The sequence below is a fragment of the Arabidopsis thaliana genome, chromosome 3 (assembly GCF_000001735.4).
Source record: "Arabidopsis thaliana chromosome 3, partial sequence".
In the NCBI taxonomy this organism is placed as follows: Eukaryota; Viridiplantae; Streptophyta; class Magnoliopsida; order Brassicales; family Brassicaceae; genus Arabidopsis; species Arabidopsis thaliana.
The window spans coordinates 22775915-22798973 of record NC_003074.8 but is presented as its reverse complement, the minus strand read 5'-3'; the positions used below and the strand labels follow the sequence as shown (position 1 = coordinate 22798973).

General features: G+C 36.8%; 7 protein-coding genes and 1 non-coding gene across 15 annotated transcripts; 2 read left to right on the top strand and 6 right to left on the bottom strand.

Annotated features, from left to right (window-relative positions):
• Positions 1–649: 649 nt before the first annotated feature.
• Positions 650–3552, bottom strand: POB1 (POZ/BTB containin G-protein 1). 2 transcript variants are annotated; one of them, NM_116025.4, is made up of 7 exons: positions 3012–3552; positions 2785–2919; positions 2568–2689; positions 2407–2470; positions 1948–2227; positions 1037–1846; positions 650–920 (listed from the first exon to the last, which is right to left on the bottom strand). In NM_116025.4, the coding sequence occupies exons 1-7, from the start codon at positions 3268–3270 to the stop codon at positions 905–907; spliced, it is 1686 nt and encodes a 561-aa protein (NP_567115.1). In that variant the 5' UTR covers positions 3271–3552; the 3' UTR covers positions 650–904. The 2 variants fall into 2 exon arrangements, with proteins under 2 accessions (NP_567115.1, NP_850733.1); NM_180402.2 differs by having other exon boundaries at positions 650–1846.
• Positions 3553–4263: 711 nt separating this feature from the next.
• HWS (Galactose oxidase/kelch repeat superfamily protein) lies at positions 4264–7076 on the bottom strand. 4 transcript variants are annotated; one of them, NM_001340112.1, is made up of 3 exons: positions 6495–7076; positions 4728–6072; positions 4467–4586 (listed from the first exon to the last, which is right to left on the bottom strand). In NM_001340112.1, exons 1-2 carry the CDS (start codon positions 6504–6506, stop codon positions 4825–4827), a joined length of 1260 nt encoding a protein of 419 aa, NP_001327207.1. In that variant the 5' UTR covers positions 6507–7076; the 3' UTR covers positions 4467–4586; positions 4728–4824. The 4 variants fall into 4 exon arrangements, with proteins under 4 accessions (NP_191718.1, NP_001327207.1, NP_001319816.1 ...); NM_116024.3 differs by having other exon boundaries at positions 4264–6072; positions 6606–7040; NM_001340111.1 differs by having other exon boundaries at positions 4467–6072.
• A 3925-nt stretch (positions 7077–11001) lies between these two features.
• On the bottom strand, positions 11002–12952 carry SLD1 (Fatty acid/sphingolipid desaturase). The gene has a single exon (NM_116023.2): positions 11002–12927. The coding sequence runs from the start codon at positions 12719–12721 to the stop codon at positions 11372–11374; it is 1350 nt and encodes a 449-aa protein (NP_191717.1). The 5' UTR covers positions 12722–12927; the 3' UTR covers positions 11002–11371.
• Positions 12953–14791: 1839 nt separating this feature from the next.
• On the top strand, positions 14792–15015 carry AT3G61571 (uncharacterized protein; the record flags this gene model as incomplete). The annotated part of the gene is made up of 1 exon (NM_001125405.2): positions 14792–15015. The coding sequence occupies one exon, from the start codon at positions 14792–14794 to the stop codon at positions 14951–14953; it is 162 nt and encodes a 53-aa protein (NP_001118877.1). The 3' UTR covers positions 14954–15015.
• A 20-nt stretch (positions 15016–15035) lies between these two features.
• On the top strand, positions 15036–19533 carry GDAP1 (GRIP-related ARF-binding domain-containing protein 1; the record flags this gene model as incomplete). 2 transcript variants are annotated; one of them, NM_116022.5, is made up of 15 exons in its annotated part: positions 15036–15535; positions 15680–15778; positions 15863–15985; positions 16327–16440; positions 16634–16742; positions 16822–16886; positions 16986–17153; positions 17274–17387; positions 17496–17636; positions 17851–18147; positions 18228–18293; positions 18378–18580; positions 18675–18729; positions 18826–19011; positions 19143–19533. In NM_116022.5, exons 1-15 carry the CDS (start codon positions 15332–15334, stop codon positions 19335–19337), a joined length of 2139 nt encoding a protein of 712 aa, NP_191716.2. In that variant the 5' UTR covers positions 15036–15331. The 2 variants fall into 2 exon arrangements, with proteins under 2 accessions (NP_191716.2, NP_001327121.1); NM_001340110.1 differs by lacking the exon at positions 19143–19533 and having other exon boundaries at positions 15113–15535; positions 18826–19101.
• AT3G61560 (Reticulon family protein) lies at positions 18783–21233 on the bottom strand (the record flags this gene model as incomplete). 3 transcript variants are annotated; one of them, NM_116021.4, is made up of 6 exons in its annotated part: positions 20855–21233; positions 20528–20708; positions 20293–20434; positions 20067–20136; positions 19636–19969; positions 18783–18790 (listed from the first exon to the last, which is right to left on the bottom strand). In NM_116021.4, exons 1-5 carry the CDS (start codon positions 21054–21056, stop codon positions 19803–19805), a joined length of 762 nt encoding a protein of 253 aa, NP_191715.2. In that variant the 5' UTR covers positions 21057–21233. The 3 variants fall into 3 exon arrangements, with proteins under 3 accessions (NP_191715.2, NP_001325840.1, NP_001319815.1); NM_001340108.1 differs by lacking the exon at positions 18783–18790 and having other exon boundaries at positions 19803–19969; positions 20855–21174; NM_001340109.1 differs by lacking the exon at positions 18783–18790 and having other exon boundaries at positions 19543–20136; positions 20855–21171.
• A 378-nt stretch (positions 21234–21611) lies between these two features.
• On the bottom strand, positions 21612–22732 carry AT3G61550 (RING/U-box superfamily protein). The gene has a single exon (NM_116020.3). It carries the CDS (start codon positions 22528–22530, stop codon positions 21892–21894), a length of 639 nt encoding a protein of 212 aa, NP_191714.1. The 5' UTR covers positions 22531–22732; the 3' UTR covers positions 21612–21891.
• Positions 22733–22979: 247 nt separating this feature from the next.
• Positions 22980–23052, bottom strand: AT3G61545. The gene has a single exon. It is a non-coding gene; the product is annotated as a tRNA-Glu (tRNA).
• Positions 23053–23059: the final 7 nt, after the last annotated feature.

Below are 23059 nucleotides of genomic sequence, written 5' to 3'. Positions count from 1 at the left end.
CAGAACTCAACTTCCGTCGGGATACAGATGAAACTCTTTATTCTCATTTATTTTTTAATTTTAATTACTAATGTATTTTATATTTTAAAATATTATTTATTAATGTCAAACCTGTCATTAATGAATTTAAATAAGAGATACAAACATAATTTGGTGTTAGAGGAGAAGAATAACACCTTAATTAGTGGAACTAGATTCTTGGTGCACGAGGATTCTCTGATTATAAAATAAAATAAAAAAAACTATTGCACTTTCTTAATACTTAAATGCATAATCATTTATACATATTTAAGAGCTTAATTATTTTTCTTTATTTATTACAAAACTAGTTTACTTTCCTTAATCTAAGACATTAAAATAAATTTTAGAACAAAAAATAATCATTTGTAAAATTTGATCATTTCTGGTAAAAGAGTAACAAAAAAGTTACTTCACAATTCCATGTATGATTAATTGTTTATTACAGTACTTTGTCTCATGATTGTCTAATAAAGAAAACAAAGGACTGTGAACTGTATAGTATTATAATAAGATATCTGTGACATTGTACCACGTGTACGGTATATAATCAACGGTCAATATGATTTGAATTTTTTTGAAATTGATTGCAGGAATTTAAAATAGTCCAACTCCAACAACATACGCATGGCCCAAATCGAAAAGTCATGTCTATTTCAATCCAACTAGATAAATTAGTTAAATGAGACGAGAGAGTTACGTTCGTTCTTTTCTGTTCACAACTTCGTTCATAATACAAGAATCTCTACGCTAAGAATTTCATTGAAGAGTTAAACTTATAATCCAAAGCCAAAAGAGTAAGGGTAGATAGAAAAAAAGAACGCATTTACATTCTTCTTATAACGTTGTCGTCGAAACGTTTTTAACCTTACTTTTATAAGCTTTATTAGTCTTCTTCAAGCCTTATAAAAGAAAAGAAAAAAAAGGCAAGTTAGAGAGAGCGAGAGATTTAGCAGCAGGTAAAGGAAAGAGAGACAGTGACAATTGAGAAGTAAACGGTCACTAAGGATCTGTAGACCTTTTGATGGTAAGCTCTGCTCTGAGATGGAGAATGCCATTGATGAAGTATTGACTATCTTCCGCTATAAAAGACGTCCATGGGACCCCAAACAGGTTTCTGTAACCTACTGCTTTCCCTCCTGTGAATGTGTAGTTCCCTTTGTATTTGCTTATGAAATCCTCTGCGGGCTTTGACCTTGCCGAGAATTCATAGTCCACTCCGAAACTCACCGACCCTTTCTCCTGCATCCCTAGGAACAGCCCGAAACAGTGGAACGAGCTCTGTTGGTCCATGTTGCAGTGAGCTGACAGGAAAAACCCTTGACCTCCCAAGTGAAAGGCCTGCGAATACACTCTACCCGACGGGAACAGTCCCCCACATTCTTCTCTTTTCAAGTCTAGGTAGACTACACACTGCGGTCTAGGAAGCTCAAACTCGACCACTTTGACGGGTCTGTATTTGTAAGCCCTCTCTATCAGGCGGCGGTTCAGGGATGCAGATTCTTCGGAGGCTAGGCTACGTTGTCTGTGTGGGGCTTCTGCTTTGAAGAAAAGAGCTTCTAGAACAAGCTTTGATGCTATTTCATGCTCAAAGTCACTGCAAGTCAGCACTTTCTTCAGCTTTCGGCATGTCATGAATGGGAAGCGGATGGAGAGTGCAAGGCGTGACCCGAGAATCTCTCTTCGCTCTTCCAAACAAGGGTATTGCGCCCTTGCCCACTTCAAGATAAAATCATAAACTGCATCCTCTGATGCAATTTGGAGTTCATCGCTTGATAGAATTGCCTCAATTCCAGCCAAAGGTAGAGACATTACCTCCTCATGAAACCTGGAAAAGAAAGTTTAGACATGCCTTATAAGAATCGCCCCACCATCTCATGTGCTCTTGATTACAGTAATATCATGGATATGTAGTTTCAGGGGCTTTACTTGGTAATATCCTTGTAGCGGGCTGCAAGGAACTGTTTTGCAGCATCAGTTAAAGGCTGAACAGCTTTGGCCATTAGAACACTAGAGGGAAGCTCGAGATAGAGCAGGGCAGACTCTGGAGTCATAGGCATATTACGGAGAAGTCTACTGCAGTACCTCATACAAGAGGCAACTTCAAACTTATCAGCAGCCATCAACACATCTAATAAGGCAGGTGCTGTGGTGACAGATACCGCATTGCTATACATAAAGTTTAAAAGCTCCATCAAAGCAGCTTCCTCTGTAATACACACAAAGTAGAGTATAATATGTAAATCAATCTAAGAATCTCCAAGTTACCTTAACAAACTCAAATCAAAACCATATTTTGATTCTGTGGACCTAATAGAGAACGGTACAACTGTATCTAGTGTGATAAATCAATAACACGTTCAGATAGCTAATGTTGCAATGGCGTACCTGATGCATTAATCCTAAGGGTGACATGCCTTTGCTCAGATTCCCTCATTCCATTGGAGAACAACTATCAACATTTCCGAGAAAAAAAGAACACAAATGGATTAAAGAGTAAGGTACACATGAGAGCAAAAGCAAAATCCATCAACAACCTATTTAGATACCTTGTAAAAGAAAGGGCTTTTGGCAGCTAAAATAGGAGAACTAATATGAAGTTCTTTAACCCTAACAACTGTAGAACAATCCATTCCCCAGTTTGGCTCACTAGACGTTTCCTCTTCATCACCTAAACATTAAATAAATAAAACACTTCTCAGAACAAAACAAGCTCCTTTGTGTACAGCTAAAACTTCGCCAAAGGATGTTGCTCTATAGTAGTACCTGATAAAGCTTCTTCAACCATTGCCTCTCCTCCTTCATCATCAGGATTCTCACCACCAGGACATCCATCCATGTCAGGTTGTTCATCAGTTAAAATCTGCTCCTCAGGACATGCCACAATGTCTGAAATCGTGACTGCAAAATGAAATCACAACATTAAAACCCAAAAAGACTTGGACTTCGACTTCAATAACAAAAACCCTAAACCATACGAACAAATTACATACCACCAGATTCCTTCTTGATATCTTCTCTTCTTCTCTTGCGATGACGAGCCCAATCAGCGATACTCGTACACCCTTCAACTTCAGACCGAGAATCCGAAGGTCCACCCATGATCTCGATCCGAAGCAAACGATCAGAGAAGTTACTGTCGTTAAAAGCGAATCCAAAATCGCCGTCGGAGGAAGAACCATGACGAGTGAAGTCAGGATCCATTTGGGTTTTGGGATCGAACAGATCCGTATTCTCAGTAGTACCTCTCATCACCTTCCTTCAATTAATTTCCTAAGCCGGAGAAACTGATCGGAGAGCTTTTGATTTTGGAAAGAGAAAGCTGAACGTCTTTCTTTCAGGTGAGAGATAGACGAAAGGCTCAACGAGACCAAAGTGATGACTGATTGTCTGTCTTCTTATCTTTCTATGAACCGGTTTATGACTTGGTTCGGTTTGATTCGTATTGATGAACCACCAATATTCCTCCGGTTTTCTCTCGTGACATTTTTTACCTAGTAGCTTTGAGCTGCTGGTACAAAATTTTGAATTTCATCTAGGAGGCTAGGAGTCAGATTTGTACGTGTAAAAATTAGTTTGAATTTATTTGTTTTGTTCATAATTATTTTACGAAAAACCCGTGAAAAACAAATCTTTCAAAACTATTTTTAGAACGTTGAAATTCTGGGCTTTAATTCTTGAGAATAGAGGTGGGTTTTAAAGTATTCCATATTCGTTTGAGAGAACTAGTGGGCACTATATGTGTTGTGTGGTCAATTTTTTGGTTTTAAAGAGTTTTAACTTCCCCCATTGACAACTTAACTCGTTAATGCTTGTTACTATTTCATTTTGGAAAGCCAACGCTTAAATTAAAAAAGAAAAAACAATACTAATGATGTTAAAATCGTATTTGTCTTCTAATGGTTGAAAACTTTACTACCGAAATTTGAGAGACTAGTGTTCGAATCTGCTTACTATGATTCTGATCATGATTTATCATTATAAATGCTTTTAATAACAAAAATATGTGTTGCTAGTTTGGTATATTTAGTTAGGTTTTAGCTGATTTGATGTGTCAGAGTAATTGTCTAAATTTTCTTTTCCTTTTGACATTTTGGCATAATGACACAAATTAATTTTGTTTTTAGTATGTAGAATCTATATATCACTTCGTCAACTTTTATACGATTATAACTAATGAATGACATTTTGTTATATTTTAAAATTTAGTAAATTATTATAGCTATGAAAATTGAAAATAAGTGACCCTTGAGAAAATGATAAAATACACAATAAAATAGCTGTTGTCCATTACCCGTAAACCTAACACTGCCAAACCTGACAAATCCCATCACGAAAATAGGTCCCAATTTTATACAAGTACAGAAACATAATTCTTTAAAATAATTTACAACAATAATTAATTAATAAAACATGAAAAATCATTATGAATATATGTGGAAAAAAAAGGAACAAAATCATTATTTTTATCCACCAGGAACAGCAACAAGACAACCTCCAGTTTCAGAATCCGACCCATTTACATGAGATATTGTGGGCCACATGTTGAAAAATGTTCTTATATTTCACTGAGAGATAGAGAAGGGTTCGTTTGTTCAAATAAAAGTATCTGGGCCTCATTTTATAAATTTATAATTAACAGAGTACCAAATTGCAAATAACAATATTCCTGAAAAACATTTCCAGTAACTAAAATTTAAAAACATTACCGTATCATCATCTTCATAAAGCCGCCGGCGATTTCTCTGTGCAAAAACAATCCAAAAGACCAAGACTTTCACAGACCCATTTGCTTCTTCATTGCAACTAAGGAGCAATCTCGAGTCTTGGTTCGAAGCAAAACCCAGTAAAGAGCTGAAGAGGGAACTTTTTAGTAACAGGACATTTCTGAGACCATCTCCAATACTTGAGATTCATGTCGAACGTGAGAAGCGCGGGAGATCCATAGCTTTGAATGTAAACCAAATCATCCGTGCCACTACTCGCGAAAACCTCGTCGAATTCACCAAAACCTTGGAAGAATCTTTGAGGCATTTTCGCCATCTCTACCCATTCCTTCCCTTTCAAAACCCAAATCCCTATCCCTTTTATAACCTCTGGTCGATCATGTTTCCCGATTCCTCCGACAATCACAAGCCTCTCTCTTAGATTCATCAATCTCCCGCAGGTTAAAGAACACGGCATTGGAATGAAACTCCTCATCAAGATTCCGCTTGACGGTGATCCTATCGAGGATAGATTCGAAGCGATCAAGCCGTGGCGATGATCTGAGCCTCCCGTTGAGTATATCATGAAGTAAAGAACATTGTTGCAGATCACACTCTCGTTCCCTCCTCTCCATCCGGATAAGACATCGTTTACTAATGTTGTCCAAGTCATTGTTTCAGAGCTGTAGAGATGAATAGAGAGATCCCATTGGAAGAAATTCCCTGGAACTTGCTTCGATTTCACTATCGAGACTGAGTAACTCCGGTTTGCGCGGTTTACTGCTTGGTTCGCTCGGTTTACGGAGGTAGACATTGCCGTGTAATCTGTCGATTTGTGACCAGGAGGTTCAATAAGCGTCCTCCATTGTTTGGTAATTGGATTTGAGACATAAATCTTGTTTCTGCAATCATTGTCCATGAAGCAAACCAATCCACAAGAGGAAGCAACAAACCAATTGGATGTTTCGATACAAGGGAGATCGAAACTGTACCATTTGCGGATAATGGGGTCATAAGCATAACCAGATGGATCATCCGTGGTAGTGAACATGAAGTACCAAGGCCTTTGGGAAACCGAATTGTTGGAGAAATTACATAAGAACCTCCGAGAAGATACAATCTCGTTCCATCTTTTGCAGACAGTACCAGCTCTGAAGATGCTTGCAATGGGTAGAAACGAGAGGATTCGTTCTAATAAATCGTCAGGGAGAAGAGAATCCATTGAAAAGGTTTCGACTTTGGCTTCATCGTCGCTCTGCTCACGGTATGATTCAGCTTCAGGGACATATGTAATGTAGCTGTACGGATAATTGGTCCAAGACGTTTCTGCTTCCATTCTCAAGAGCCTCTGAAACAACGATACAAAAAATAAATAAATCCATTACCAAGAAAAGAACACATAAAGATTTAAAGCTTTACGAATCTGAATCCCAAATATCATTCATTTCAACAACACAAAACAACAATACATAAATCAAGAGAAAACCTTGTCAATCAGATTTGCTTTAGCATACATGCATAATGGTAAATCGAAAATGCAGAAGACGAAGAAGAGAGATAGTATTAAGACTTTGTCTAACATTGCAATACATTTTTCAGACAAAAGAAAAACAAAAAGGAGAAAGCTTGTGTCATCCTTTCAACGTCAAGATTCCACTGATGACAATTAATACAACAAAATTTAGATGTTAGGTATACAAAAAAAAAACGTTCTTAATAATGAAATTAGACTATAGGCAGACATCAATCAAACATCTGATAACAACATACATCATCAATCATAGATTACGAACACGGAAGAGATCAATGAACCACTCAGAAATGAAAGCAGAGAAAGCGACAGTGAAATCAAACAGAAACCCATCTCGATTCGCTACACACCTTCGACTATGGAGACTCTGAATCTTCGGAATTCTCGAGATTCAAACCGATAAAAAAAAAAAAAAAGTATCGAAATTTAGAATAGATTAGCGAGAGGAAATGCGGGTTTCGTGGATCTCGGTTTATCGAAAAGAAGAGGTCTTTCTAGAAACAGAAGAAGGAAATGAAATGGGTTTCTCGGGAATTTGGATTTATCAAGAGTAAGAATGAAGTAAAAGGGTTCATCAAAGAAAACGAGAGCGAGAGCGAGAGAGATTGAGATTGAGAAAAATCTGGTTTTTATAGAGAAGAAGAGACGTTTCGTGGTTCGATTGTAAATAAACACGAATGAATGATACAGACAGATAGAGAGACGAAAGGGAAAGACAAAAAAGAGAAGAGAGAGCAAGCGCGAGGATGAGAGAAGAGTAGACGTTTTTGCTGTTTTTCTTCCTCTTCTTCTTTTTTTTGTCATTTTTATTTCCGAAATGGGGTTTGAATAAATAAAATGATTAAAGTTGAGGCGCGTGTTAGCGCGTGTTATTTCCTTAATTTTTACTATGTGAGTATTAAATATACAATAATTTAATTATTTGCAAAAGAAAGAAAAAACAAAAATTAGAACTTGCAAACACAAAAAACAATGAAATATCATAACACCAATAATAATGCTGTCTTACTCATAAACCAACCAATTAAATGATTTTTTAAACCCGGCGTTATTAATATTGTACCTAGACTAAATATGATTATTTCAGTTTTATTTTATTTAACCAACATATCGGATTACTAATATAAGAAGTTTTATATATTTTTTAGCAGTATATTATATATTGTTATAAATTTAGGAGGGCGAAAGATAACAATTATACATTAGTAAATTAAAAAGTTACTTAATTTGGTATTTACTCTGGCAACCAGAGGGGTTAGCTGAAAATGACATACCACATGAGGTAACCTTTTTGTCATTTTTTGTTTATATTTATTTTAGAAAGATTGTCTTCTAATTATTTGATATTTGAATAAATAAATGATCATTTTTAAAAATTATAATTTACCTTTAGTAATTATACTTTGCTTTTGAAACACTGAAAGGTCTGTCTCTCTACTTTCCTTAGCCTAGACTTCTCGCAGTTTCTCAGTGGCCTGTCCTTTACCTAATACACTCACTCTACAAATTCAAAATTAAAAATCAACGCAAATTATCTCAAGTGTATTATTTTTAGTTTTTCGTCATGTGCACTAACTACATTTAACGTGTAAAGCTATATACTGATCTCAGCTCCATATGCATTACTTTCTTTCTTCTTTCGATCATATGCCCTTACCCTTTATGGTTTATATAGCTAGCTACTCCCATATTTATATATTCCATTATATTACAAGTGTGCGATTAGTTGCTGGCTCATTAAACTATATGATCACATTGCTCCTTAGTGCCTTTTTTTAGAACAAAATTGGTTCTGTTGTCTATGTTTTTTAAGATCTGAATTCAATTGTTAATTATTTATGTGGTGGTTCTATGAAAATATAAATCACTTTTACGATCCGTTGCATTTTAGTGTAGCAAGACTGAAATTGTTCTCATGGACGATTGATCATGTTTACGTATATCTTCAGTTAAATGGAACATGCATGATCAATTGGCCACTAATCTCAATCTAGTTTGAGAACATAAACTTTTATGGTATTATACGCGTTTTCATGGGCATTGGAAACTGAATTTGTTTCGAAACTGTATACATTGCTAAACTGTAAAAGTGTGAATCATGTACCTAAATTTTTAATTAGAGAATGCGGTTAAGGCGAAACGAAATTAAAAAGAGAATGAAATATCCAAAAGAATATACCATATAACTTTTTTATTTTTATTTTTTGAAATCCAAGAAGTTTTGGGCCGAAGCCCGTAATCCCCTCAGGCCCGAAACCACAGCATGTAATATTAGTTTCGTCCCAAACATCACACGAACCGGCGACCTCTAAGCTTCGCCTAAGGTCTTTACCAATTGAGCTAACGACAATTGGTTATACCATATAACTTTTGATTATCATAAATCCATAATCAAAGCATATACCAAATTAGACTATGTAGTAATAAGCAGTATAGTGACGCACTGCCTTAACTATTTATTTAAAGGAGTTGAACGTAAACAAATTCCAAAATGCTATGTTGTCATAGGGATCGGCGGATCTACACGTATCCGTCACTATGTGAAAATCCATAATGGCAAAAGAAAAACGTGTCCAGTGCAAAATATTAAATTCAAAATGTTTTCATTCTTACATAAGCACATGTATTTGTACCGGCAGAAGTTTAACGTTAGTTTTGTGGAAGTATTACTGCAGATAGGTAAAGGTGTAACTGTGAAAAAACTTTCAAATCTAGCTAGAAACCCTATAGTTGTCGTTAAATTTCGAAAAAATGTGAAGGTTTTGAAGACTTTGTTAGGATTGGATCCTTCTTTACACAATAAATTAAAGGAATGAATCAAACGACATGTACAATTTATTTTGGTTCCTCTTGGCACGATATAGAATTATCTATAGTCAGATTATGGATACGTTCTAATATCCATTGCTGCGAATTTTATAAATACTAAAATTTCAGCAACTATATTTTTGTTTCTCTTTTCTTCACTCGTAAACAAATAAAACGCAACGATAATAATGAAAACAAACTCTAATAAGATTTGTTTTTGCAACTTCTTTTTGGGTACCTTCTTGCATCGTTTATGAAAAGCATCTAACTAATAACTTTTAAAATAATAAAAAAACTTTAACTAACCTAGAGAGTAGAAGCTGTAGTCAAATCGTGTTTCGTGTATCTATATATGAGTTAAGAGTGTGAAAACAACACTTTTTCTTCTTAAAAGAACATGATTACGATGTGAAGATTGTGGGAAGATCTAGCAAGATCAATATGCACTAATCAATTTGGCCCATTTGGTGGTCCGTGTAAAGACACAGAAAAACAATAAACAAAGAAAGGATAAAAATGTATATAGAACATAGTGGCAAATACTAATTTGTCACTTGGGGGTGTTATGGACCAGGCCTTGATCTTTCTGCCAAAGGCACCTTTGTGCACATTAAGTCACTTCTCACTTCTCATTCTTTACACTATGGAGCAAACACACTCACACATGCACACATTCATTTTTAAAAAATAACTAGTAAATTTCTTTTCTGAATTCTAAACCATTTTAAAATCCTTCATCCAGACTTCATATCAGAATACAGCTGAAAAATAGAAAAGATTTTGGAGAAACGTATCAAAAGACAATGAAAACTAGTTATAAGCTTTGACCATGGCACTTACCCATTCAACACATATGTCGATATAGACAGTCTCTTCATTTTCACCACACACCACGATTACTAAAGACTTAATTCAAACACGTTTTAATAAACTAATCAGATGTACACCAAATTACCAACATATGAATTAGGTATTGTAACATAATCGTGGGTTTTAACAAAAATCGTTAGAAGTAAATCAAAAAGAGAAATGATTGTGGAAGTGGACTAATTTTGCTGTTTTTTGTTGTTGTTGTAGGAAAGTGGAGTAAACTTAAAAGTCAACTAATGACCTCATACTTCTTCTGTTCCACATTTTGTTGCTCTCTTTTCTTACTGTTTCTCTCTCAAGTTGTTATTTTTAGTACTGTTTTCTCACTCTCTCTCTCTATCTCCTATTTTAAAGAAAGATTTATATAATTATATATCCATTTTATCATAAAGATGAATTCTCTAATCTCAGTACTATTAGAGAAATAATGTGAATGTATTAACCTTCTCATTAAGCTAAGTATGATACAATTGAGTTTATATACATACAAGTAAACCAAAGTAAACCAACTACATAATTACAGTAAACCGGATAAAGGAAACCGGATTACATAATCTAAAAAGTACAAAATGTTCCCAAAGACTTATCCTTCCTCATTCGCAATCGAGGATCCTCCAAATTCAAGATTTGACTCATAATAAAATAACTTATCGAGATTACCAGATAACAGTAAGCTACGTGAGTCTCATAAGTCATGACCATTCATCTTTGAAATCATGAACTAGTTCAGAAAACTAAATCCTTCACCTCTTCTTTTATCGGCTTAAACATTTCAAGTGAAACCATTCCCTGACTTATTGTGTTTGAAACATATAACATTCCGAAATTTTGTGTGTTTCTTTCTTCTTTTTGGAGTTGGGGCCATAAGTGTTTGTAGTCACGGGCTTGGGTCTGAACAAGTGGTGCATAACTTAGCCCATTAATTGAATATCAAAAAGACCAATATACAAGCTTGATACCCATCTTAGCCCACTAAGAAGTATGAGGTCAAAAAAGAAGCCCATATCTTTGCAAGTTGCAACGTTTCGTGGTTACGAATCACACACCCAAAATAACACAACGACCGTTGATCTGTTAAAACCTTACATATAGAGGATCTCAAATAGCATCCACACACGTATTTTAATGTAACACGACAAAACATTGAAAAGGCCAAAAGCCGCAAAACCACAAAGTAAGTCACAGGCAACAAAAAAGAGCCATGTGAAACAAAAACTTATATAAAAAAACAAATTAAATTCAAAATAATATTATTAATAAATCATTACGATACGAAGAGTTGTCTAATAAAAAAATCAAATCTCGATTCAATTTCGATCTAAAACATCTCTTCCATGTAAGTAAGTAACAAAACGAAATTCAAAGATTCAATAAAGCATAAAAACAACACATCAAATTTAACCCAAACAAAAGCATATTTTGTTTTGATTAAAATCATTTAGCCATGAGTATTCAAAGCTTCCCAAACCAAGTTCTTAACCACCGGATTAGCCACGTCTCTAGCTTGATAAGCTGCTGTCTTCAAAGTGTTAATGGTCAACACATTTGCTTCAAACCACGACATACTCCTATACGGAAGATTATGCTTCTTGCAAAGCTCTTGAACCACCGGAGAAACTTTCCGGAGATGGCAACGAGGTAAGCGAGGGAACAAATGATGCTCAAGCTGAAACTGTAATCCACCAAAGAACCAATCCATGTATGATCTACAAGAGATATCGATTGTTCCCGCCGCTTGCTTCTCGAACCAGTCGCTACCGGTGGGTGGACCAACGTAGACATCAGCAGCGAAATGGTTAAGCGTGAATTGAATGTGTTGAAGCGCCGTGACGGTGAAGCTTGTGAAGACGAAGAAGAATCTCTCAGGCCAGTTTGGTAGACATGAGACTAAGAGTGGGAACCAAGTCCAGAAGACTAAGATTCCGGCGAAGTTTAAAGCACGATCTGGTACTTCACGTTTGGAGAAGAGCAAGAGAAACGTTTGAATGAAGAGATTGATTCTTCCAAAGCACATAACTGGATAATAAGTAAAGTGTTGATAGCTGACTAAGAATCTCGCGACTGGATCAAACGTGAGTTTCCGATCGTAGAATCTCGAGGTCAATGAGGAGAAGAATTTGGTGGAGACGGCGAAGACAGGGATGTGTTGTAGATCTGGATCGTAATCGAGGCTGTTACAAGCTAGATGATGAGCATTGTGAGTCCATTTCCACCACGCGATTGAGATTCCGGTGAGACAGTTACCGGAGAGAAGCTGAGCGAATCTGTTATAAGATTTGTTCGACATGATAACGTAATGACCAGAATCGTGACCTATGTAAGCGCTCTGGATCCAGAGGAGACCGAGAAGCGCGGCGGCGATTTGGTGAGCGAAGACGGAGGTACAAGCCAAAACACCGTAGAGAACTCCGAGGAACATGGCGGCGACGAAGGCTAGAGTGTAGAGAGTAACGTGACCTTTGTTTTCGAAGAGACCGAGTTTACGAAACTCGGCAGCCATACGACGGTAATCGCGTGAGACTTCGGAGACTTGGAAATCTCTGATGTGGTAACCGGTGAAGAGATGGTCGAGATGGTGCCAAGCGGTTCCGGGATGAAATGCGATGAAAGCATCGGTGACGTCTTGACCAACGAGATTGAGAATCACCGTGTCGCCTCCGGGATGAGTTTTAATCCAATCGGAGACGTTGTAGACCTTGCCTTGAATCGCGATCCATAGATCTCCAGATTTGTTGTGTTTTTTAAGATCTTCGTTCGTAATGTACTTTTTCTCCGTCTCTTCCGCCATTGACGACGAACCAAAAGCTCCGAGATCCGATGAACGCACAGAGAGAAGATGAATCTCTTCCCACGATTTGCTTTTTCCGAATTTGAAAAAAGCTTTGAGATTAGAGAAACACCAACCTTTGTTTGCCCAGGAATGGATCTGGAATCGGATTTTTGAATCTCTCTCTGTCTCTCTCTCTCTCTCCGCTTATCTTCGACTCCTTCCTTATCCTCCTTATATTATGGGTTTGTTTTATATTTAGTGAATTTTCGCGGATTAATATTGAATTTTTGGAGACCGAAATTACGTGGCTAAAGCGTGCCGACGTCAGTCGTTCTCACGTGTGGGACTTTAAATATTGGGTTTGATGTTAATTTTGGGTGGTATATCAGAATTGGTAAAGAGGGACCATTATTGGGCAATTAAGAAAATGGTTAGTTATGGTAATTAGAAAGGAGGAAACTTAGTGCTGTCCCTCGTAAGTAATCATGAAATGCAAGACAGACCACGTGTTACCTTAGATATTTTCTGTATGTTCTGTCATTGGTTGGTGTCCGTCAATTTTTTTTCTACGCTCCAAAAAAGTTAGTAATGTCAACATTAAGAAAATAAATAAGAGTATCACCAAATGCCAAAACCGAAAAAGAAAAGTATCCTCTAATTGTGGTCAATAAAGCCTTATTCTTTTACAGAAAAAAACAAAAATACAGGTTTTACCTTTAAAAATTTCATTTTTACTATAAATTACCCGAATATTAGCATATGTGTTGAGTCATGAGTGATATGGAAACATAAACTAACCTAAAGTTTATGAAATGTAAAATTTATAAATAGAAGCATATGGTTTTTACGATATATTGATGACTTTTGGCATATTCCGTTTTATGTATAGAAAGATTTTTGAATGCAACCAGCACCGTCCATGTTGTCTAACTGCTTCTCAAGACTTGGTCTCAAAGATACACAGCTGTTCTCTTCCATATCTTTTTCTGATTTATGGTTAACTCTTCCAAGATATTTTCTTCCTCAAGTGGGATATCTTTATTTTATCCATGGAGGAGAATAAAAGTCAGATAAACACATTGATAATATTACTAAAAGAACAAATTAAATAGCAAAAGGGAGGGAAATTGCTCAACTGGGAAATAAGAAGACTTTTTTTTTTTGTTTGGTGTAAGGAATACAAAGAAGACTTGGGAAAGCAGTGGGAAGATGGTTGGTTATTCATTTTTATAATATAGGAGATACTATTTCTGATGTCACTTTTGTTTATAAGTAAAATTATAAAATGCATACGATTCGAAGCCTACAACGTGTGACAAATGAAAATTGGTGCATATATTTTGTTTTGTTTTCAAGAAGATAATTACGAATGCCAATTTTGTAGAAGAAGATATTTTGAAGTTTTGATGTTCAGTCAAATGAAATTTATTTGGGCCTACACAACGGGTTGGAAAAGGGGTCTTGATCTGAAATCTTAATTTGAAAATGGGCCTTATTCTGGAAACTCAAATCCAAAAGGGCCGCGATGAAACCTACATAGTATATACATTACATATATAGATAATTGGATATATGGAAATGATTTCCTAAATTCCTAATAGTTCAGAACCGTTGATTTAGAAAAAATTAAGAACATGTACGGCCTTAAATAGGACGGTCTATTACAAATTTATACCGTATATGTGAATTTTCCCTTTTCTAAAATTATGTTAATGTTAAATTTTACTTTCTTTTTTTTTTCCGTTTTTTTCTCTTACGTCCTATATGAACATTGAACGGGTAGTGCCTGAATAAAAAACTTTAAAGAGCACATTCAAATTTGATAAGTCGTCATTCTATATTTTTCTCTGTAATTTCTCGTATAAAAAAATATGACTAGCGCAGATAATGAGATTTTGAGGTTGAGGCACGAAAGGTTGATGAAGATGTCGGAGAAATTGTTGTACATGATGGATTATGCTGACTCACAAGTGGAAAGGTTCAAGTCGATATTGACATCGCGTGACGATCCACTGGCTTCGTTTTGTGCGGTGGTCGTTTGTCTTGTCGTTTGCTTGGTTCCATTACAGATTTGGTTTTAAGTTTTGAATGCCCAGTTGGCCTATTTCCCAGTTTCTTCGCAGTGACATACCAAGTCGAATCTACAACTTCTTCAAAAGTTTGCCGCTGACCAAGGCAGAGCTAGACTTTCCAAGTGAAATCAACAACTTCTTCACAATGCCTCCGACCATCGAAGAGCACATGTCCTGACAGATTTTGCAACGACGGCTGTTGTGTTTGTGTTTTTTTGTCTAAAGATTTATTTTGACGTCTCATATTTATCTATTGGGCCTTTGTTTTTAAAAGCCCATTAATAATAATAACTTGCTACGAGTAGCGATTTGTTTTAAAACGTAACGATAAGAGTTAATTAATTAATGAATACGCTAATTCAATATGATCTAAACATTTATTTCAATTCCAAATCTCTTCTCTCTGACCGGGAAAAGAACACGAAATTCATTTCTGCTTATTGTTTATCTGCGCTCAATTCCGACGAAGATTCATTGTCTCTTTGATAGACAAGTGATCTGTGTTTTTGTGGGGTTTTTGAGCCTTTGAGGCTGCAGTAGGTGTTGAGATAGAGCTATGTGGAGTTCAATTGAGAATATGAAGGCGAACTTGCACAAGATCGTTCTCGATGTGCATGAAGACGACGAAGAAGAAGACGATCTCCACAAATATGGTTCCGCCAATGGCGTATCGAACTCTGATCGGAGGAATTCCAGTGGTTTTAGGTCCGTTTCGAGGTATTCGATCTCCAATGGAATTGAATCGCCTGCTCATCATGAGGTATTTGGTCTGAATTGGATAAATTTATTGCTAGATTTAAAGATTAAGCATCTGAATTTCACTGGAAATGTTACTCAAAATCTGTGATGTAGTTGGTCTAGTGTTAAGTTTGTTTTTATGATTCAATTTTGTGTCACATTTTAGATTGAGCGGTATAAGGCAGAGATTAAGAAGCTTCAGGAATCAGAATCAGATATCAAAGCCTTATCTGTAAATTATGCAGCTCTCTTAAGAGAGAAAGAGGTTAGTTTCTGACACACAATCTTCAAGCCATTAACTGTTTTTCTCTCTTTTTCTTACATCAAAGACCCTATGGGATTATTACAGGATCAGATTTCCAGATTGAATCAGGAGAATGGCTCTTTGAAACAAAATCTGACCTCAACTAGTGCCGCTCTTAAAGAGGCTAGAACCGACATTTCCAGGGGATCAAACAACTATGCTATCAAGGTAGACACTTCATATCTTTGTTTCATCTCTATGCGATTCTTTGCGCATACTGTGTGTGAAGGATCACGAGGATCATGCAACTACTTAAGAGTTGTAATGTGTGAAGCATGTTTTGGCATGGAACGCATTATTGATAGGATTGGTTATATGCTAAGTTTATTAGTGGGATTTACTAGGATAGAAAGCGTATTATGAGATCATATATTAGATCAAGAAAGTTTTGTCAACATCACTATTTTGATAAGTATGTCACATTTGTTTATGTGTTTATTTTGCTGAGAGATGCGTTCTTAAGTGAAGGTCTTAAACTATTCAATTAATTTGTTATTTATCTTCTCCAGGGAAACAATGATCAGTCACCCAATAGGCTACACAAATCTGTTTCGCATTTAAAAAGTCCAAACCATATGTCCAATGGAAAAGGGAAGGATACCGATTCGTTTATAAAGGAAAAGGTAACGCTAATGTTTATTTACCATTAGCTTAACATAAAAGCTTTGGGGTCTTGAAAATTGGTTGTCAGTAGGATACATACTTCTGAGATTCTGAATTTCTTTAGATACATCTTCTAATACATAAGTAATTGCTCTGCAATATTCTTGTTTGGTAAATACCAAATTATAAGCGATAAACTGGATGTCCTTTTAGGACCTTGCAGATATGCTAGAAGATAGAACCAAATCAATGGCAGCTGTTCAAGCTACGGAGCTTGCCAAAGAGCGTGAAAAATTAAGAGATTTTCAGCTATCTCTACAGGGTATATAATATCACTTGTAGCTTGGTGCTTCTTTTGTATCCATGTTAGCTAGTATTCTCACTTACCTTACTTCCATCAGAGGAGCGGAAAAGGAGTGAATCTTTCAAGGAAGAACTCGAGTCTATGAGGTTAGATAAAAACAAAGTAAGTCTTGGAGTTAGAAAAGACACATTTATTATTTTCTTAGGAATCACCATCTCTAAGTTACAATTTTCTTATTTTCTGTATTGAATCTGTTTGCAGACCTCCATGGAGATTAGCAAAATGCGTAGTGAATTGGATGCAAAATTACTTGAAATCAAACACCTGCAGATGAAGTTGACTGGTCAGGAAAGCCATGCTATTGGACCTGGCATGGAACATCTGAAAGAAGTTAACAAAGCTCTGGAGAAGGAAAACAACGAGCTTAAGGTTTATTGTGTTCCATACTGCTGAATGGTTGTGCAAGCAAAAATTGCCAACATTGTGTATGTCTACGTTGACTTTTGGAATCTGGAACCGAATCTGATATGCTTTTTCATCACTTCATAGTTGAAACGAAGTGAGCTAGAAGCTGCTTTAGAAGAAAGCAGGAAGCTAACCAATAGCAAAGTCTTCCCGGACGCCACAGAGTCTCTGACTAGGCATCCTAGTACTTTGGACAAGGTTCTTAAACTAGAAGGAACTTAATTATAAACGCATTTTGCATTGCTTTTCATTAAATGTGGAGCTACCTTTTTCCTTCCTTCTTATGCCGTTTCCATATTTTACTAGGAGAAGCCTGAAAGCTTTCCTGGAAAAGAAGAAATGGAGCAATCCCTGCAGAGGTTGGAAATGGATTTGAAGGAAACACAAAGAGAAAGAGATAAGGCACGGCAAGAATTAAAACGACTCAAACAGCACTTGCTAGAAAAGGTTAGCAGCTGTCGTAAAAGCTAATATTTTACTGAATCTATTAGTGTGGGACATGGTTACATTTGTTGTAGTATTATAGCTTTTGGATCATTATTTTGCAAATTATTTCGTTTTCTAGCTTCTAAGATTGTTATGAATTCAGCCGAGACAATATTTTCTTGATAATTTTCTGTGAAGATGATTGAAAAGTGTGTTCTTTGCCATAATTTCACAGGAAACAGAGGAGTCTGAGAAAATGGATGAAGATAGCCGACTGATTGAAGAACTCCGCCAGACTAATGAATATCAAAGGTCTCAGATATCACACTTGGAGAAAAGTCTTAAGCAGGCCATCTCGAATCAGGAGGATAACAGATTGAGCAATGACAACCAAATCCGAAAATTAAAGGACACAGTTGATGACCTAAATCAAAAACTTACAAATTGTTTGAGAACAATCGAGTCCAAGAATGTTGAACTTTTAAATCTTCAAACTGCTCTAGGCCAGTATTACGCTGAAATCGAAGCTAAGGTTGGAATTAGGAAATTCAAAAATCTTTCCTTTTCTATTCTTACTCTCAATTTATCAATGCGTTCGTATTCATTTTGTAGGAGCATTTTGAACGAGAGCTTGCGATGGCTAAAGACGAGTTGATGAAGCTTTCTGCTCGTTTGAAAGTAGGAATATAACTATCTTTTCCCTTTATAAACTACAACCTGCCATAACGATATCTGTCTGATGCTATTTTGCGGTTGCTGAAGGATTCTGATGAGCGGTTAGAGTCATCAAATAAAGAAAAGGAAGATGTCACATCCAAATTATTGCATGCGGAAAAAGTTGCAGCGGAATGGAAAAACAGAGTAACCAAGGTTGAAGAAGACAATGCAAAAGTACGACGTGTTCTTGAGCAGAGCATGACAAGGCTCAATAGAATGTCAATGGAGTCTGATTATCTTGTTGATAGGTACACCAATTAACACTTGGACATATATAGTTTCGATTCTCCTGTCTGAATTAGGTGTTCTGATGCAATGATGAACCAACATGTGTCTTTGCAGGCGAATCGTTATTAAATTGCTGGTTACATACTTCCAGAAGAATCATAACAAAGAGGTAATAGACATTGATATTATTCTGAAATCCAGTTTGTGACATACACATATGAGAAATGTCTCTGATATACTTCGGTTGTTTCATGCTTTCGCCTAGGTTTTGGACCTCATGGTTCGGATGCTAGGATTTTCAGAGGAAGATAAAGAGCGGATTGGAGCGGCAAAACAAGGAGGAGGTAAAGGAGTTGTTAGAGGCGTATTGGGCTTTCCGGGCCGCTTTGTCGGAGGAATTTTGGGTGGGAAATCTGCAGAGTTACATGCTAATGCAGCTTCTGATAACCAGGTAAAAGTCCTCCATAACATAATAAAGTACACTGATACACAGGCAAGTTTTGTTTTTTTTTGTCGGCTACACAGGCAAGTTTCACACTAAGAGAGATATTATTGTGTGTTTTTTTGGAATTTGTATTACAGTCTTTTGCGGATCTATGGGTCGATTTCTTACTCAAAGACGCGGAAGAGCGAGAGAGAAGAGAAGCAGAAGAAGCAGCAGCGAGTAAAGCCAAGCAAGATTCGGAGAGGACGAGACAAGAGGCGGCTTTGCATGATTCAGAGTTCTCTACTGTGCCTCTCAGATCATCTGAGAGTAATCAACGACTCTCGAGATAACTTCCTTAAAAGATGGTACATAGATAAACATTATACATACTTACATTTAAAATAGGAATTTGAACCTCTATTGAGTCTTTTGTTGTAATTATGATCTCACACCTTTGTTTGTTCGTCAATTTTTCTTTTGTTGATGTATGCTGCTGACTTTTTGATGGAAATTTTGATTGAAAGATTAAAATACAAAGTTACATCAGCTGGTACTGTGATTTTCTTTGTGAAAGGTTTTACCATTACATGAGCTAACGACTAATTGCATCTTTTACCAAAATTTGATTAACACAGCATTCACAGAAACCATTTTAAATCATTTCCCACGAAAAAGGTATTAGTCAAAATTAGAGAAGGGAAAACACAGAGTAACATTTTTTTTCTGAAGTAACAAATAAAAATGCCCCAAGACACAAAGCAAAACGTCAAGGGGAAAGATAATAAAGAGAGGGAGGTTGCTTCACTCTAAAGTTTTTAACCCAACTTTGCCTTAAGGGAAGCAACAGGAAGCTTAGAAAGAACCTTCTCATCAAACACCATGTAATGTTTCTTCAGCTCCTTCAACGTCTTCTCTGCCACTGGATCTACCTTGTCCTCATGTTTCTCATACAACATTGGTACTGTATGTAACACCACAAAACCTGTTTTTTTTTGTTTCCCACACACATGGAGATAATTTCAGACTCAAACAAACAAAAAGACGAAACTAAAACCTTTTCTATCGGTAGGAATACTTACAGATGTATACAAGAGTCAAGAAGTTGAACCAGTTTCCCACAACCGAGATTATCCACAGCCCAAAAACCACCTGAGATACCAATATATATACTAGTCCTTGTCACAAAACCCATGATAGAGAAGGTTTCATAAGTAGATTGAATAAGTTCTGAACTTATGCTACAACAATATCATATTGTTCTCTTAACTCAAACGTATACAATAACGAATTCGAACACAAACATACCATGAGAAATTTCTTCAAGTCCCTTCCTAAGGCAATGCTCCTTAAAATAACAAAGGCCTGGTTCAGCTCGTTTCTCAGTGCAGAAACAATCATAAGGAAATGTTCCTCTTTAATATGGATTTCAGGAATTTTAGGTGGAGTCCTGAAAATAAAAGTTTTTTTGGAACCTTTAAGCAAAGCAAAGAAAGAGAAACGTGTAGATTGTAACTTGAAACATGGCAACAAAAAAGCTTACTTGTTCATAAAGGCATGAGCATTGGACAATAAAAACAGGGCTGCGAGAGCGAATATCAAAATGTGACACACAAGACTCAAGAAATGATACTCAACCAATTCAAACAGAACCCATATCGCAGTCGCTACACCAAGAACAGAAGCTGAGAGTTTTTTGTCCCTCCACAAGAACACATCAGCCGCTGCAAACATAAGGCAACAGTAAGACAAATCCAAATGGTTTGAAAACATAGCAAAACACTTATTATCAACAAACATAATCAATCCTCATATCATATAGCAGATCAAGCATCGACAAACGATTAAAAGAGATGAGAAGAAAACGTACGTAAGCCACCACCGAGAACCTTATGAACAGGCTTCTCTCTACCAAACAAACGATATATCTTGGCCTTCAAAGCTGACGGAGACTCTGGTTTCTCGTGCTCGGAATCAGACGACGACGAAGAGTCGTGATCGTGGATCTTATCAGCGATCTTCTCCATCAGAGATTCTTCCTTGTGCATAGATTTCTCCAATTCTTCCGCCATTGTCGTTTACTTTTGTCCGATTTCGATCCAACGTGAAGCGAGAGAGAGGGAGAGAACGAACGGAGAAATAGGTTTATTAGGCAACTTATGAACGAGCCTTTAGATTCGTGACCCGAACCACAGAAATACGTTAACGACGTTAGTCTTTTTTAAAGAAGGAATAAACGGACGTCAACGTTTAGTGCCTGGAACGTGGAGGCAACCAAGGATCCAACAAAGGCCTAGTGGGCCTGGTGCGCTCTGTAACTCCTCTTTTTTACTTACATAAAGTAACCGACAAGCGTAAGGAGATTCCGTATACGTGGCAGACTGGCAGTCATCGGTTCATATAAGAATAATATCAACGGCTCACTCGTTTAAAAAAAAACAAACGGTCGATAGAACGACGTCGTGGGACATTTCGTCAGTGAGTGGCAAAGTCTTTATCTCGGTTAGAGACTTTCTTTCTTTCTCTTTTTTACATTCTTTGACATTTCAAACACATTAAAATTGCTTAGAAAAACATATGTTTTTTTAGTCAACGTTACCGATATTTAGGAACATTTTTGTTTAAATCTCAAATTCCAACTAATTTGTTCCCATCTTTAGAGACATTCATCTCCGACAATTAATCTAATCTAATTTGATTAACTACATATTTGACTTGACTTTGTAGTCCAAATCTCGATTAGCTAAAATATAAGAAGATGAATGCAACAGTGAACTTTTTGTTTGTTTGTTTGATACAAACTTAATTACATGACAAAGAGTATGTAAAGCAAATCAATAAATTATATATTATACCAAGAAAAAAAGATTTAATAATAAATGCCACGGAGCAAAAAAAAGAAATGTTTTATCTTCTGGATCTCCTCCGATCGGCGGCGTATTGAGACAACGGCACAACTTCCGACAAAGGAGTTGACTGCGGCGTAGATTGCGGCGTCGGAAGTGGAGAATTCCGACAAACGGGACAAGAACCATTGAGCTTAAGCCAAGCGTCAAGACAATAAACATGGAAGTAGTGTTTACACTCAGGCATCATCCTTAACATCTCTTCTTCCATGTACTCACATAAACAGATCGAACACGTCGTCTCTCTTCCTTCTCCGTCGTGAAACCCATCACCGTTTACTACGGCGGTGATATCTTTAGTGAAATGGAATTTAGGGTAAGAGTTGATGACTGAATGATCAAGACCTCCAACGACGACGTTTCCAGACTCAAGATCGTCGTCTTCAGCTACGAATATGATTCTTGGGACGATAACGCCACGGTCGCTAAACGATGCGTTTGCGTTTGCGTTTGCGGCGGAGGCAGAGAAGCGGAGGCGTGAGGCGCGGCAACAGATGTAAGAAGAGAGAATGATTGTGGAGATAAGAACGAGGAAACCTAGAGCTATGGCTATGGAGTAGCCAAGGCCGAGGCTAGTTATATAGGTAGGGATAGGGACAGGAGGTGGAGGAGGGAAGACGACGAGGGTGGCGGTTGACATTTGATGGTGAAGAAAGAGGTTAGGGCCATGTGGGATTGGCGTCGATGGCAAAAAAGAGTGATGGAGAGATTATTATTGGTGTATTTATTTTTTTGGTGTTTTGGGGAGGTGGGTGGGGAAATGTAGCTACGGCATTGAATACAATGTTTGGCAAAATATTAATAGCTTTGCATTTATTAGGTTTTCTTGTTATACGTTTTGTGAATAGTGACTTCACTTAGTAGTGTGGCCCAAGGGAGGTCAAGTTTTTCTAGTCTTATTTAGTTTAAATGCTTGAGCCGTATGACATTGACATGTGTGATATTTTGTTGTTGTTTACCTCTAGCTATTTTCGTTTCATCATTCAACATTTTATTGAGCAATGAGCAGATAGTAACAGTATCTCACGACTTCTAAGTTCATTCTATTTTACAGTTTCCGGAAATAAAAAAACAGAAAGCAAAAAAAGACTCCGTTGCCGGGACTCGAACCCGGGTCTCTCGGGTGAGAGCCGAGTATCCTGACCAGCTAGACTACAACGGATTTTGCT

Coding starts and splice junctions, on each gene's coding strand:
- POB1 (NM_180402.2), bottom strand. CDS start 3,270: ATGAGAGGTACTACTGAGAATACGGATCTGTTCGATCCCAAAACCCAA. Junction 2,920..3,011: donor TATCAAGAAGGAATCTGGTG/GTATGTAATTTG, acceptor TTCATTTTGCAG/TCACGATTTCAGACATTGTG. Junction 1,847..1,947: donor CGCTACAAGGATATTACCAA/GTAAAGCCCCTG, acceptor TTTCTTTTCCAG/GTTTCATGAGGAGGTAATGT.
- HWS (NM_001340113.1), bottom strand. CDS start 6,306: ATGTTAGACAAAGTCTTAATACTATCTCTCTTCTTCGTCTTCTGCATT. Junction 6,073..6,210: donor AAGCAAATCTGATTGACAAG/GTTTTCTCTTGA, acceptor TCGTTGTTTCAG/AGGCTCTTGAGAATGGAAGC.
- SLD1 (NM_116023.2), bottom strand. CDS start 12,721: ATGGCGGAAGAGACGGAGAAAAAGTACATTACGAACGAAGATCTTAAA.
- AT3G61550 (NM_116020.3), bottom strand. CDS start 22,530: ATGTCAACCGCCACCCTCGTCGTCTTCCCTCCTCCACCTCCTGTCCCT.